Below are 13,992 nucleotides of genomic sequence, written 5' to 3'. Positions count from 1 at the left end.
TGAAAAATGATAACAACGGCAACAATGAGAACAAGAATAAGAAACGATGAGCATAGGGGGTCAATGAGAAGTTAGCTGTCACGGTGGCTAATGAAGCAACAAATAGGGAGGAGGAGAATAGTGTCACGGGGCTAGACCTTTAGTCTCGCAAACCGTGCGGCCTTAGGCGATCCGTTTACTCCAAACTCACCTAAGTTAGCCTTTACGCCCAAAAGTGAGGATTCCTTAGAACTCCTCCAAGGCACCAATTTGTATAGCGAAAGCGATTGTGCCAAAAGAAGCTACAAAAGAACAACAGAAAAACCAAAGAAAGAATGCACACAAAGTGTTTGAGTAAATGCTCAAGGAGTTCTATTACTCTTAAGAATTCACCTTACAATGGATGATTACAAATGAGGGGGAGGCTCTTTATTTATAGTTGAGCTTCCCCAAAACTGACGGTCAAGATACATTTACATCGACGGACGAGATTCACTATATCCCTTGATTTTAGGGATTTACAAGATTTGCCATATCAAATCTAATCTAATCTTTACAAGATATGATTCTCTCTATCTTTTAAGATTAGTTACCAAAATTAGCCTAAGTTGCTATGTCTTCATCATCGGGCCAACCAGGCTTCAATCTGACAGGCTTCTCCAATAATTCCTTGAATCGGGCCAGTTCTCGTAGGCTAAATGTTCCCCATCTTATTAATGGACCTCCATGGGGCACATCTTGTGCCATGGTCACGGGCTTTGCACTTTGGCCCGTGACATTCTCCCCCATCCATTCTCGCAACGCCCTCGTTGCGACTTCTAGATGATACTGACTTGATTCACCTTTTCTCGTTGCCTCGGCTTCTTCCCGACTTGCCTTGCGATCGGGTTGTCTCTTCCTTCGGAACTTATGCCTCGGCTTCCGTCGCCTCTTATCTTGAACCGTTGCACTCGTTGGTACATTCTGTTGGCAAGAAGTCTCCGCTTTAACTTACCCCAATTTTGACTTGTTTCCACTGGAATCCCCTGGATTCTCACATCTTGGCTTCGTACCACCCCTAGTCCCTTTGCCTCTTTGCTTATGAACTTTGAAAGGGCCCCTACGACCTTGCCAAGCCAACAAGTCAGAATTCAAAACACTATTAGAGTGTTTGCAATGTACCTTACTCGTAGCATTTACTCGTATCGACTGTCTTTGCATCGCTTCTTTCCCCTCGAAGCTCGATGCACAACCCACCTTTCCCAAAGGTGTCGGCTCCACAGTCGATCTCGCAGGCTTCATATCGGTCCCTTGCGCCACTAACACTTCCGAAGGGGCTTTCGTAGCATTCCGTTCTGACGAATTAATGTTTCTCCCATGCGAAACATCTTCGACAAGTTGGATTGACGATAACACCTTAGTCCCAACCTTCACATCCCGATGCACCGGCACAATCGTTTTTGTTGACGGACCGGTAACAATATGGATTTGATCAGCCCATGGTTGCAGAGTTGCCTGAATCCTGTCAAGGAAGTTTAAGCCAAGCACATAATCGTAATCATCCAATTGGATTACCTCGAAATCTTCATTGCTCTTCCATTCGCCGATTTGTAGTTCCACATCACGAACTACTTCCACAGTTGGGGCTTTCTTGGAAGTTGCTACCTTGATTTTCTTATTTGATTTCCTAATCGACAGACCAAGCTTCTTCGCAGCCTTTTCCGACATGAACAAGTCCGATGCTCCCGTATCAATAAGAGCACTCCGCTTCTGACCCGCAATGTTGATGTCCACAAACATCAACCCTTTTCTACCATTCTCTTCCCAGGAATGAGCACCATCGAATTGACTTTCGATGTCTTTCCCTCGATAGGCTTCGCCTCATCTTTCTTTTTGATTGCTGAAACCATCACTTTATTTGGACATTTTCGCGCCATGTGTGGTCCTTGACAAAGGAAGCATTTTATCTTCTTCCTCTTGTCCCTTGGGTTGTCGAATCCCCGATTCGTATTTCGTGGTTTCTCATTGCCACTTGTGCTATCGGTACTGTTGTCATTATCGCTATGTCCCTCTTCATCTTCTTGATGGTTTCTCTCACCATTGCCCTTTCCATTGGGCTTAGATGCCTCAAGCTCGTCTCTCGCCGGACCAAGCTCAACAAAGGACTCTGCTTCTGCCATGGCTACAGTAAGTTTAGTGATTCCTTGCCTTCGCAACTCATGCTTTGCCCTCGGCTTTAACCCATCCTCGAACCAATAGAACGTTTCTTTCTCGCTGAAGTCAGAGATTTGAAGCATCAACTCGCTAAATGCCCGAACATACTCCCGAACAGTGCCTTGTTGCGTGAGACGACGCAACTTAGCCCGAGCCTCCTTCTCGGCATACTGTGGGTAAAACTGCTTCTTGAACTCTCTTTGGAACTCCTCCCAAGTCTCAATTACGTTCCCACCACATTTCTTATCCGTGGACCTACGACGCCACCACAAGAGAGCTACATCAGTAAAATAGATTGAAGCAGTGCTTACCTTAATGGCATCATCCTCGATGCCCATCGCTCGGAAGTATTGCTCCATTTCCCACAAGAAGTTGTCCACATCCCTTGCGGATCGTGCACCATTGAACTTCTCCAGTTTGGGAACATCCATTGCCTGTTGCTTCGGCCTTGAAAACAATATCCCATTACTCAAAGCGGCTTTGTAGATCGCGAGCTCCCCTTTGAGCTCCTCTATTTCTTTCTTCATGGCTAACGCCATATCCTCGAGAGCTTCATCCCTCTCTGCCAGCTTTTCTGCAGTGGACTCTACTAATTCATTCATCTTTTCCCTATTGGCATCGAGAGAATCCAACACAAAATCTCTGAGTTGCTCCTCCATTGAGTCAAATCCATCTGTGCGTCCCTCGACCAATTCAAGCTTCTCTTTCACGTTCCTTACGGATTCCTCGAGATTGACCACTCGATTTTCCAAAGCTGTCAGCATTTCCCTCGAGTGACTAGCTTTTCTGGCCCTCCCACGGGTCTCAATTGGCTCACTCTGACTAACGACTTCTTTTGACATCCCAACAGTGCCTTCAAACCAACTTGAATATCACTTGGTTCAAAACTTGGCTCGGATACCACTTGTCACAGGGCTAGATCTTTAGTCTCGCAAACTGTGCGGCCTTAGGCGATCCGTTTACTCCAAACTGGCCTAAGTCAGCCTTTACGCCCAAAAGTGAAGATTCCTTAGAACTCCTCCAAGGCACCAATTTGTATAGTGGAAGCGATTGTGCCAAAAGAAGCTACAAAAGAACAACAGAAAAACCAAAGAAAGAATGCACACAAAGTGTTTGAGTAAATGCTTAAGGAATTCTATTACTCTTAAGAATTCACCTTACAATGGATGATTACAAATGAGGGGGAGGCTCTCTATTTATAGTTGAGCTCCCCCAAAATCGACGGTAAAGATACATTTACATCGACGGACGAGATTCACTATATTCTTTGATTTTAGGGATTTACAAGATTTGCCATATCAAATCTAATCTAATCTTTACAAGATATGATTCTCTCTATCTTTTAAGATTAGTTACCAAAATTAGCCTAAGTTGCTATGTCTTCATCATCAGCCAACTGAGCTTCAATCGACAGCTTCTCAATAATTCCTTGAATTGGGCCAGTTCTCGTGGGCTAAATGTTCCCCATCTTATCAATGGACCTCCATGGGGCTCATCTTGTGCCATGGTCACGGGCTTTGCACTTTGGCCCGTGACAGTAGAACCAAATTGGTAAAAATTGTAAATATGAAGGATTAAATTGGTTGAATTATTTAAAATTAAGATTAAATTAATAAAATATGTTAAGTGTTAAAGAAGTAAAAGTGTAATTATACAAATTAAAAAAATCAAGTCATTAGTTTCATTAATTCTTAATAGAGGGTGACCAAAATAAAAACAAATGATAACATATTAGTGATGAAAATGAAAATTTTTATAGTTTAATGACCAAAATACAAATATGCTAATAATACGATTTACCGATAATTTTAGAAGTTTGGTAATGTTCCTTAATACACAAGCTAAAATTTGCCGAATTTGGGGTACCCTACCCTAATTTGGAGATAGGGGTTGGGGGTTGGGTTATGGAGATAGAAAGGCAACACATTAATGTCCACAACTAATCAAATGTCAACACTCTGTTAAAGGGTTCAACCACGACAAACTTTCACTTTCCCCGCCCCAAAAAAATATGGCCTTTCAAATGTTGTAATGTAATAGTCCCACAAGATTTCATGGCTCTCAAAGCTTCCGTATGCCTTCTGAGAATCAATAATATATAAATGAAAATAAATACATCATTCCACCGCTTTTTTATATCATTAATCGACAAATTTTCACTTTCGATGATTAAAAAATATCTTCTTAATTAAAGATTATTTGCAGCTTGAGGAGGTCAGCTTACTGTCGGCAATAAAAAATCCAGGCGGCTCAGCCTGGGCAAGATATGAACTGCCAACGGTTCCAACTCCGCCGGCCTTTGGACTGCCCAGAATTTGGGTGGCGCCGCCACCACATCGATGACTAGAATCTCCCCATCGCCACAAATAACGCATAATCTTCCTCCAGCGGCGGCCATTTGGCATGCCCCTCTAAGACTCTCTACCTCCATTATCACCTCCCAATTATCGCTGTCTTGGTTATACCTCGTGAGTAATCCCTTACCTTCGTCAACAGCATATAGAACTTCCTCATCCATGGCGGCAACGGGTCCTCTCCAACCACCCACCATCCCCTCCGGCATCTGTTCCCATATGTCATTAGCGGCGTCGTAAAGAATCCCTTGTTTAGCCACGTTCACCATACAAAGCTTCCGTCGCCAACCAACGGCGTCGATGGCGTCTGTGCTGAATCTCCCATCTTTCAGTTGTCTCATCTTCTTCCATCTGAAATCATCCATTTCATCCTCCTCCCCCAAGTCCCACTTCTCCAAAGATCTCGCCACGTCGGTGGAGAAGTTAGACCCAATCCCACTGGCAACGTAAACGGTTGGACCCGATGCCCCCGCTGCACACCAGCGGCGCGGAGTCTCCATTGGAGGACCCAAACTCCATGAACGAGATAGGGGCGAGAATATGAGGGGGCGAGAAAGGGCTGGATTGAAATTGGGGGCAGTTGCTGCTAAAAGAACAAGATTACCCGATACAGAAATGGATTGAACAGGGAGGTTCCGGCATAAGAAAGAGGGGTGATGAACAAGGAGACGAAGAGGATTAGGGGGCGGAGGAACCGTTTCCCACCTAGACGACATCGGATCGAAGCTCAACAACTGGATTTCATTATCTGACGATGAAAAGAATAGAGCGTAGAGAGAGGGGAAAGGAGGGAAAAAGGGACAGTAGATTAAGCGACGCCATGAACGGCAAACGGAGTAAAGCAAAGAAGGGTGAACACGAGAGAGGCAGAGCTCTGCCACGTGGTCCGGCAGGCCTGGTATTAGAGGCTGTTCTTGGAGGTGGCGGTGGTCGTAGTGGGCTATCAGCTTTTGACGTTTGCTGGGGTTGAGGGATTTGCCCATGTATGAATGGTAGAGCTTGAAAGCAAGGGGAAGCAATTGGGTGCAGATTTGGGAACTTAAAATGGGAGGGTTTTATTATTATTCTTCATTACATTATAATTATCCTATTGGCAACGTCTCTTTTTATTTTAATATTCTAATCCAAGAAACATTAAGATAAGAGTCATCAATCGGGATGTTGCCAATTTGTCGTTTTATATTCATTATTGTCCACCTCTATTAAATTTTAAAAGTTGGGTTTTGGCTTTTAAGTTTGAAAGGTGACATAATTCTAAATTTTATTAATTACATCATTAAAACATTATATATTTTACTTTTAATTGATTGATACGGATATTATTATCAATATAAGAAGATATGAGTTCAAATAAGTTAAAACGTATTTTTTCCTATTTATGAGTTAAGAAAACCTACGAAAATATTAATACAATTTATAAAATTTAAAAAATTCAGCACAAATTTTGTTGTGGACCATCTATTTAAATCTTAGCTTTTAAACTTTCTCGACTTGTAAACTTTACAACATCAACTACATAGGTAGGTTTTTTCTTTAACTTTAGGTTCACTCTTGGGGTATCACGTGGGAATATAAAGACATACTAAAATTAACAAATATAAAGCATTTACCCAACTGATAATTAAACTATATATATGTATATATATCCACTTATCCTATTTCAATTTTTAATTTTAATCTTGTTATCATTGAAAATTTAATATATAATTTTAATTAATGTCAACTCTTATCATGTCTTTTACTCCTTTATTTATAGTTCAACTTTCATGAAATAATCTTTAACCATAGATGATGGTGAGGATGAAGCTTGACAAATCAATTTAGGTGAAATTGTTTTGACATTTACGTATAAAAATTGTTTAGTTGGTTATTTTTTGACAGTTAATATTACAATTTACTAATTCAGTGTTTGATACCATACCAATGATTTTAAGAAAAACGCTTCATTTTTCAATATTACCATAAGATCAATGTGGAGAGGATTGTTGACGGTAGATCATGAACCTTTGCCAACCACTTATTATTGATACATAGGTTAGAAGTGGGGCAAGATGCAATGCTAATCTCTCTTTATTTTGCCTATTTTTGGTTGCAAATTCATGAACCACTAAGCGGCCCCATGTTTGAGGCTATGGGAACGCAATTCGACAACTTCGTAGGTGCTTCTGTAGGATATGATGCAAAATCAGTGTCTAATGACTTTAAACGTTATATGAGGGTCATAGTATGGTTGGATGTGAGAAATTCGTTAAAGCAGGAAAAGAATATTGTTGTCACAAAATAATCATGTTTATGCTTGCTTTAAGTATGGCTTTTTATGTGAACATCTTATCTACTTGGAAAACACTTGTCCGATTCGAGCAATTCCTACAATTAATGGGAAAAAGGAATTGCCGATGAATTAGGGAATTAAATTATTAAACTGAAGGTTGTTGATCAGCGTTCAACTTCCACGACTAGCCATTGGCTCAGGGAAGGAAGTGAGTTTGCGATTTCACAATTGAAGGGGATAAGGATGGAAGGTGAGGATGTTCAAAGGATACTGTTGAATTTGCATTTTGTTAACCAAATTAGGGCTATTCTTTGCGTTAATTTGGAAGGAAATTCAAATAAAGAAGGTTGGCAACATAGGCTGAAGTAGTGGGTTGATGGACTCAGGAGAGGGCAAAGAAAATGAGGAGTGGTCGATTGAGATTGTAGACAGTAAGAAGAGGCCTATAACGGTTTTTTCTCTACTTCTAAAGTTTTTGCATGTTAGTAAGATGAAATTGGTTTGATGGAAGTGCGAGTTTTTGCATGGTACTGAGCTTAGTGTTAGTGATACTTGTGGTGGGTGATCAATGATCTAGAGACAAAATTGTGTTGTTGATTTGTGAAGCTTTTCTGCTAGCCACATCCACGTTGATGTTCTAGATGGAAATAGATGGCGACTAGCAGAATTTTATGGTAATCTTGAAAAAAGAAGAGGACATAATCGAAATGATCAAAACTGAAAATGTGGTTTAGGTGTGAGATTGGTTAAAGTGTCCACAAATTGTATTTGCGTATCAAAAAAAGAAAAAGAGAAAATATAGAGAGCATCTATTAGACCCAGATCACTAAATAATCCAAGTACCACTCTTCTTTTTTTTTTCTTTTTTTTTTGAAAAAAGTTCAAAAATACTATGATGGCCCCATTACTTTATATATTTATTTCATCTGTAATTTAGTAATTTTAAAGTTTCTTTTATTTTCATACTCTTTTATTGTTGGTGAGACAGTATTTATTGTATGTAATGTAAACTTGGCGTAATGATGATATTAAATATTATAATAATATTGTAACGTAAGATAAAAAAAATATTATTCCCTAAAAATAGATGTACATAAAGAAAACCCTAAAATGTAATGTAGTGGATCACTTTGTTTTTGGATTTGGGTTTCAGTTGGGCAGAGGACACATAACTAAGTGAAAATGATTGAAATAATTGAAATGATGTATGCTTTTGATTTGAATGATGAAAATGTAAAAAGAAGAAGAAGAAGTTGCAATAAATAATGGATAACTGCTTATGCTAGTGAATAATGCAGTGCAATGATGCATAGGAATGCCATGGCAAATGATGAAGATGCATATGCATACAATGACGCTTGTGCAGCGTAGGGATGTATAATAATAGTTATAATAATAATTTCCATCAAAAGAGCTCAGCTTACAAAGGGCGAGCGCAGCCGGTGGCCCACTGTAGACTGGACCCAGACCGAATGCTAAGACAGACAATATTACAGTAATCGAAAAGAGAAAAAAAAGTAAAAAGTCTCGAACAAAGAATAGAACAGCCAACAAAAATAAATTTCTAGTGTGCTCTTGCAATTTCAAGCTTTAGAGGTAGAAAAGAGATATTTGGAAATTCTATTTCACCCTTTAATTTTATGAAATTATTATTTTAGTTTTTTACTTAATTTTTAGTTTCTTTTAGTTTTCAAAATTGAATTATTTATCAAATCGTTTAAAATGGATAAAAATTAATGTTTGTTAATTTTGTTGAGGTGACATTCACGGAGTAATCTACGTATATGTCACGTTAGCAAATAATTAATCTTTTAAAATAAAAATATTTTTTAAAATAAAAAATAATTAATTGTTGATGTAACATTCACATGGCAATCCAAGTCAATATTAATAAACATTAATTTTTCAGTCATTTTAAGGTGATTTAACAAACAATACAAGTTTAAAGGTTGAAAAAGAGAAAAATTATATAAAAACCAAAATATATTTTTTTGTAAAAATTAGAAGACTAAATAAATCATCATATCTTTTTAAATAAAATTTATTTTGTTAACCCACATTATTATTTAAAAATAATAAAATATAATTTATATAAATGTTTATATATATTATAATTAAATTTAAATAAAATATTTTAAAAATAAAATTATTTAAATGTAGATCCATGAACAAAAATTGGATACCAGATCTGATCTGCACAATTTATGAAAATTCAAATTAGGGTGTTAAACTTAGAAAAATATTTGTAAACCCTTAGAGAGTAGGGCACAATATTTCTAACATTTTGTATAAAAATAATGGTTGAATCGTTTTAGAGATCCCATGGTTTGTGAGCCCCCTATTTTAGGGTTTATATGCCTTTATTGGTTTTTTGCGGAGATCGTGCCCTCACTTTCACATGTCCATGGGCTTCGCCGCGTTGGATTCCTACATAATTCCTTTTTGCATCTCTTTTATTATTAAAAATAGGTTAAAATATGACAACAGTCCTTATATTTTTCGAAACTTTAGAATTTAGTCTCTATACTTGTATTTTTAGATTTTAAAATTTAAGTCTAATTATTAATAATAATATTATTATTTTGTTAATTTCAGATTAACTACATCATATTTCTTAATTACACGACTATCAAGTGAGTAGTTTTTTAGTTTTAAAATATTATTGCAACAAATTTAATAATTGAATTTAAATTTTAAAATATGAAAAGTGGAAGGACTAAATTATAAAAATTTGAAAAAGTAAATGAGTATAGAAACATTTTATCTTTAAAAAATAAATAGATATATTTTATCTTTATTTTTAAAATAATAATGATCAAATTACAATCTTATACGGAATTAAATTAAGGATGAGGAAATGGAGGAACCAAGTAGGTATCTTCATAATGAAATCATGTCCAAACTCAAAAGTTACTAAATATTATTATTTTATTTAATCCTATTTTTACCAAATTTATACTATGGATGGAATGATGTCGGTTTTATCTTATTTCAGACAAGACCACAATGTCAATGCCAATAGCAGCCAATCAAAAGTCAAAAGTTAGCTTCACGTATGGAACCGGAATTATAATTTACTAAAATAATGTGGGTTTTCGCAGTTTTTCGTAAGCTCCCCACAGCAAAAAGAGAAAGCCTTTTGTTTATAAATAACCATGTCCCCTTTCCTTCATTTTCTCCTTTAGTAAGCTAACACGCCATTAGAAAACACCGATTGTTTTATTGTTTTTATGGGTGGGAAAATGGAGTTAGAGCAACCCGTGGTTATAGAAGCAAGTGAAGCAGCCACTAAAGTGAAGCCTGCAAATGATCATAGCAAGAATATGCCGTCGTCACCATCAGCATCAACATGGTCCCATGTTTCAAGCAGATTGTGCCATGGCTCGGAATCATTCAGGAACCTAGAGATGGGGGTACCTAAAGTTAACTCATATGAAAAAAAGCTGTCATGGTTACGATCCCAAATCATTGGTGGCGATGCCGAGTTTGAATCTCCTTTTGGAACCAGGAAACTCACTTACGCTGATAACACTGCATCGGGTCGTTGTCTTCACTATATCGAAAATTTCATCATTAACAATGTTCTTCCCTTTTACGGTAATAAAGAGATCTCTCCAGTTTTTGTTTTCTGTTTTGTTTTTTTTTTAGTGGTTTGATGATAAGTGATGGAAGCTTTTGTCGTGTGTTTTTAGGCAATACCCATACGTGTGACAGCTATGTGGGGCAAAGGACGACTAAAATGGTGCATGAAGCATCGAACTACATTAAAAGATGCATGGGAGGCGGCGAAGATGATGCAATCCTGTTTTGTGGATCAGGAACTACAGCGGCCATTAAGAAGCTACAAGAAGTTATGGGCATTACAGTGCCATCAATTATGAGGGACAAAGTAATAAAGTGCTTAAGCAATGAGGAGAGATGGGTGGTTTTCCTTGGGCCATATGAACACCACTCCAACTTGCTCTCATGGCGTCAAAGCCTTGCCGAAGTTGTGGAGATTGGTTTAAACGAGGATGGGTTGATCGATATTGAAGCTCTAAAACAACAGCTCGAGTTGTTTAAATACAGGAATAGGCCTTTGCTTGGTACCTTTTCAGCTTGCAGTAATGTCACTGGGATTCAATCAAATACACGAGAGATTGCTAAACTTATGCACCAATATGGAGGTTTTGTTTGCTTTGATTTTGCCGCAAGGTGACTACAACTTGTCATTAATTTTTATAAATTAATCAATTGAATTAAATTTTGAATATTTGGTCATTTATGAATAGTGGTCCATACGTGGCAATGGATATGAAGTCGGGGGAGATTGATGGATATGATGGTATGTTCCTAGGCCCACATAAGTTTATAGGTGGACCTGGATCACCCGGCATCCTTTTAATGAGCAAAGCTCTGTACCAGCTGGGAAATTCTCCTCCATCAACCTGTGGAGGTGGAACTGTTGAATACGTCAATGGTTTTGATGAAAAGGTACTTGATTGATTACTCTTTTATTGCCTTTTCATTTCATGTTTAATTATATAAATCCATTGAAGGAGATGAGGAGGGTTTGACAGGCCAACCCATTAGGCATTTTTCTTGGCTCAGAATTTAGAGGGACTCTGCTGGTTTACATCTTTGATACTGACTACCGACTGAATGGGAAAGTGTCTTTAAAATGGACAGAATTTTATTTATTTATGCCACATGCTATATGGCAAAATTTTATTTTTGGGATACCGATGTGAACCAACTGAGAGCAGACCATTTTTATTCCTTTAAAAACCTTTTTTAATTTATATGAAGTTCTAGACATTTACATAGTCTTGATTTAAAAAAGAAAAAAGAAAAGGTAATTTAATATAACGTTTTTCATAGTTAAGTGCAGGTTTGGTGACATGATCAAATTTAATGTTTAGAATGTGAATTTTAATTTGTCATGTATGATAATATTTTCATAAATTGATTCTCATGACTCAAAGATGATGGAAAGTTGTTTAAAATGATTAAAAATTAAAATTTAATATTTATAAATAAAAATAAAAATAAAAATAAAAATCTTGCATTTAATACTTTAAATTTATTTAACAACATTGTCATCAAATGAATTTTGATGACATTGTACTCAAGACAAAAACTTTTTAAGACGGTTAGGTTTAGGGTTTGTTTTATTATTATAAGACGAGAAGGGGATGACAAGGTTTGAATTTGTGCTATCTAGGTACCACATGAGAATTCTAATAATTCTTTCAAATAATTTTGGCTATTATAAGAATTATTAATAAATTTTTGAAATAAATATTCATCAATTAGTTATTACATGTAATGCTTGTAATAAGTAGATCCCTTTTTCACTAAATATGATTAGGTTATTAAGTATGTGACAAATGCAGGACACGTTATATTTAAGTGACATAGAAGAAAGGGAAAATGGAGGGACTCCTCAAATAATACAGATGATAAGAGCAGCCTTGGCATTTTGGGTGAAAGAATATATTGGTTATCAAGTGATTGCAAAGCAAGAGAAGTCATACATACAACAAGCTTTAAACAGGCTTCTCCCCAATCAAAACATTAAGGTTTTAGGGAATACAAGCAGCCACACAAAGAGACAAGCCATTTTGTCTTTCCTCGTTTACTCCACAACCAACTCTGCCCCCATTAGCAACCAAGAAGATGAGCTTTTCATGTGGGGTGAGACTGGGAATAAGAGGGATAAGCCTCTCCATGGACAATTCGTTGCCACTCTCCTAAATGACCTTTTTGGCATCCAAGCCCGAGGTGGGTGTGCTTGTGCTGGACCTTACGGTCACTGCTTGCTTGGTATCGATCAGACTCAGTCCCTTGCCATTAGAGAAGCTATTAAAAAGGTATTCCTACTCTGCACTCAACACCCTACTATAACATTGATTACGTTCATAATCACTATAAATACGATGCAATTGAAAATGCGTTGACTTTTTCTAAGAGACAGCGATATCTGATTTTGCAGGGCTATGTTGGAGCAAAACCTGGGTATACAAGAGTTGGGTTTCCTTACTACATGTCAAATGAGGAGTTTGAATACATTGTAGCTGCATTGGAGTTTGTCGCCTTGTATGGGCAACGATTTCTTCCTCTTTACCATTTTGACCTAAGAACAGGCAACTGGACGTTCAAGAACAAGGCACTCATCAAGGACACCTATGATGATGGCATCCCTGTCCTGGATTTGGCTACTGCTTTTCAGGCAATAAACACGGATCGTGAGAGCGACAAAATCGATGCCAGAAAAAAGGACAATTCTTCTGTCGTTCCAAAGTATTCATCGTATTTGGAAAGTGCTAAAAGAATTGCTGCTTTACTTCCCAAGTTTCCATCTCAACGAAGGTTTCAAGAAGACTTTGGCGTTGAACTCTATTTCAGGGTTTAGTATGTAAACCCTGAACCATACTAATTAAAGAATTCATTCCACTTGATAATCATATAATATTATTTAATTTTTTATCTCACGATGTAATGGAATGTTCTCACAACGCATATGCAGAAAATAAAATTAAGGGTAAACTACAAAATTAGTCACTTTTAGTTGTCTTAGATTACATTTTAATCACTTATGTTTGAAATGTTACGTTTTAGCCACTTACTTTATCGTTTTGTTACGAAGTGGTCACTCTATCTTTAAGCTCCGTTACCTCCTTAATGGTGGTCCTACGTGGCAGTCGAAATGGGTTTTAAATGCCAACTTGGATGTCCTACGTGACAATCCAAATTGAATTTATTTAATTAAAAACCTATTTTCATTCCAACAACTGGACATCCAAGTTGGCATTTAAAACCCATTTGGACTGCCACGTAGGATTACCGTTAGGGAGGTAATGGAGTTCAATGGTAAAGTGCCCACTTCGTAACAAAATGATAACGTAAGTGACTAAAACGTAACATTTCAAACATAAATAACTAAAATGTAATCTAAGGCAAACAAAAGTGACTATTTTTATAGTTTACCCTAAAATTAAATTATTGCTCAAACATGGTATGTTAGGTAAACAAGGAAGATGGCAGAAGCTATACCTGGTGAGATGCAACTTGAATACCCTATGAAAAATATTAAAACACACAAATTCAACAAGATCATTCAGGTATATACAAATATATTAAAATTTGTATAAGTTGAGTTATTTACATGTCAAAATCTTTATGCTACGTATATCACATGCTAATACTTTAAAA

At 37.1% G+C, this 13,992-nt stretch overlaps 2 protein-coding genes across 2 annotated transcripts; one reads left to right on the top strand and one right to left on the bottom strand.

Annotated features, from left to right (window-relative positions):
• Window positions 1-3,907: 3,907 nt before the first annotated feature.
• Window positions 3,908-5,586, bottom strand: LOC105802326 (F-box/kelch-repeat protein SKIP25). The gene has a single exon (XM_012633897.2). The coding sequence runs from the start codon at window positions 5,507-5,509 to the stop codon at window positions 4,388-4,390; it is 1,122 nt and encodes a 373-aa protein (XP_012489351.1). The 5' UTR covers window positions 5,510-5,586; the 3' UTR covers window positions 3,908-4,387.
• Window positions 5,587-9,923: 4,337 nt separating this feature from the next.
• LOC105802327 (uncharacterized) lies at window positions 9,924-13,334 on the top strand. The gene is made up of 5 exons (XM_012633898.2): window positions 9,924-10,395; window positions 10,491-10,992; window positions 11,070-11,271; window positions 12,174-12,650; window positions 12,773-13,334. The coding sequence occupies exons 1-5, from the start codon at window positions 10,029-10,031 to the stop codon at window positions 13,190-13,192; spliced, it is 1,968 nt and encodes a 655-aa protein (XP_012489352.1). The 5' UTR covers window positions 9,924-10,028; the 3' UTR covers window positions 13,193-13,334.
• The last annotated feature ends 658 nt before the right edge of the window (window positions 13,335-13,992 follow it).

This window comes from Gossypium raimondii, chromosome 11, assembly GCF_025698545.1.
Source record: "Gossypium raimondii isolate GPD5lz chromosome 11, ASM2569854v1, whole genome shotgun sequence".
NCBI lineage: Eukaryota > Viridiplantae > Streptophyta > Magnoliopsida > Malvales > Malvaceae > Gossypium > Gossypium raimondii.
The sequence above is the reverse complement of the archived record's forward strand: the minus strand, read 5'-3'. Positions and strand labels throughout refer to the sequence as shown.

What these genes read in the sequence shown, in the direction of transcription:
- LOC105802326 (XM_012633897.2), bottom strand. Translation starts at nt 5,509, where the DNA reads ATGGGCAAATCCCTCAACCCCAGCAAACGTCAAAAGCTGATAGCCCAC.
- LOC105802327 (XM_012633898.2), top strand. Translation starts at nt 10,029, where the DNA reads ATGGGTGGGAAAATGGAGTTAGAGCAACCCGTGGTTATAGAAGCAAGT. An exon ending in CAATGTTCTTCCCTTTTACG is followed by an intron (nt 10,396 to 10,490) that starts GTAATAAAGAGA and finishes GTGTGTTTTTAG; the next exon opens with GCAATACCCATACGTGTGAC. An exon ending in TCAATGGTTTTGATGAAAAG is followed by an intron (nt 11,272 to 12,173) that starts GTACTTGATTGA and finishes TGACAAATGCAG; the next exon opens with GACACGTTATATTTAAGTGA.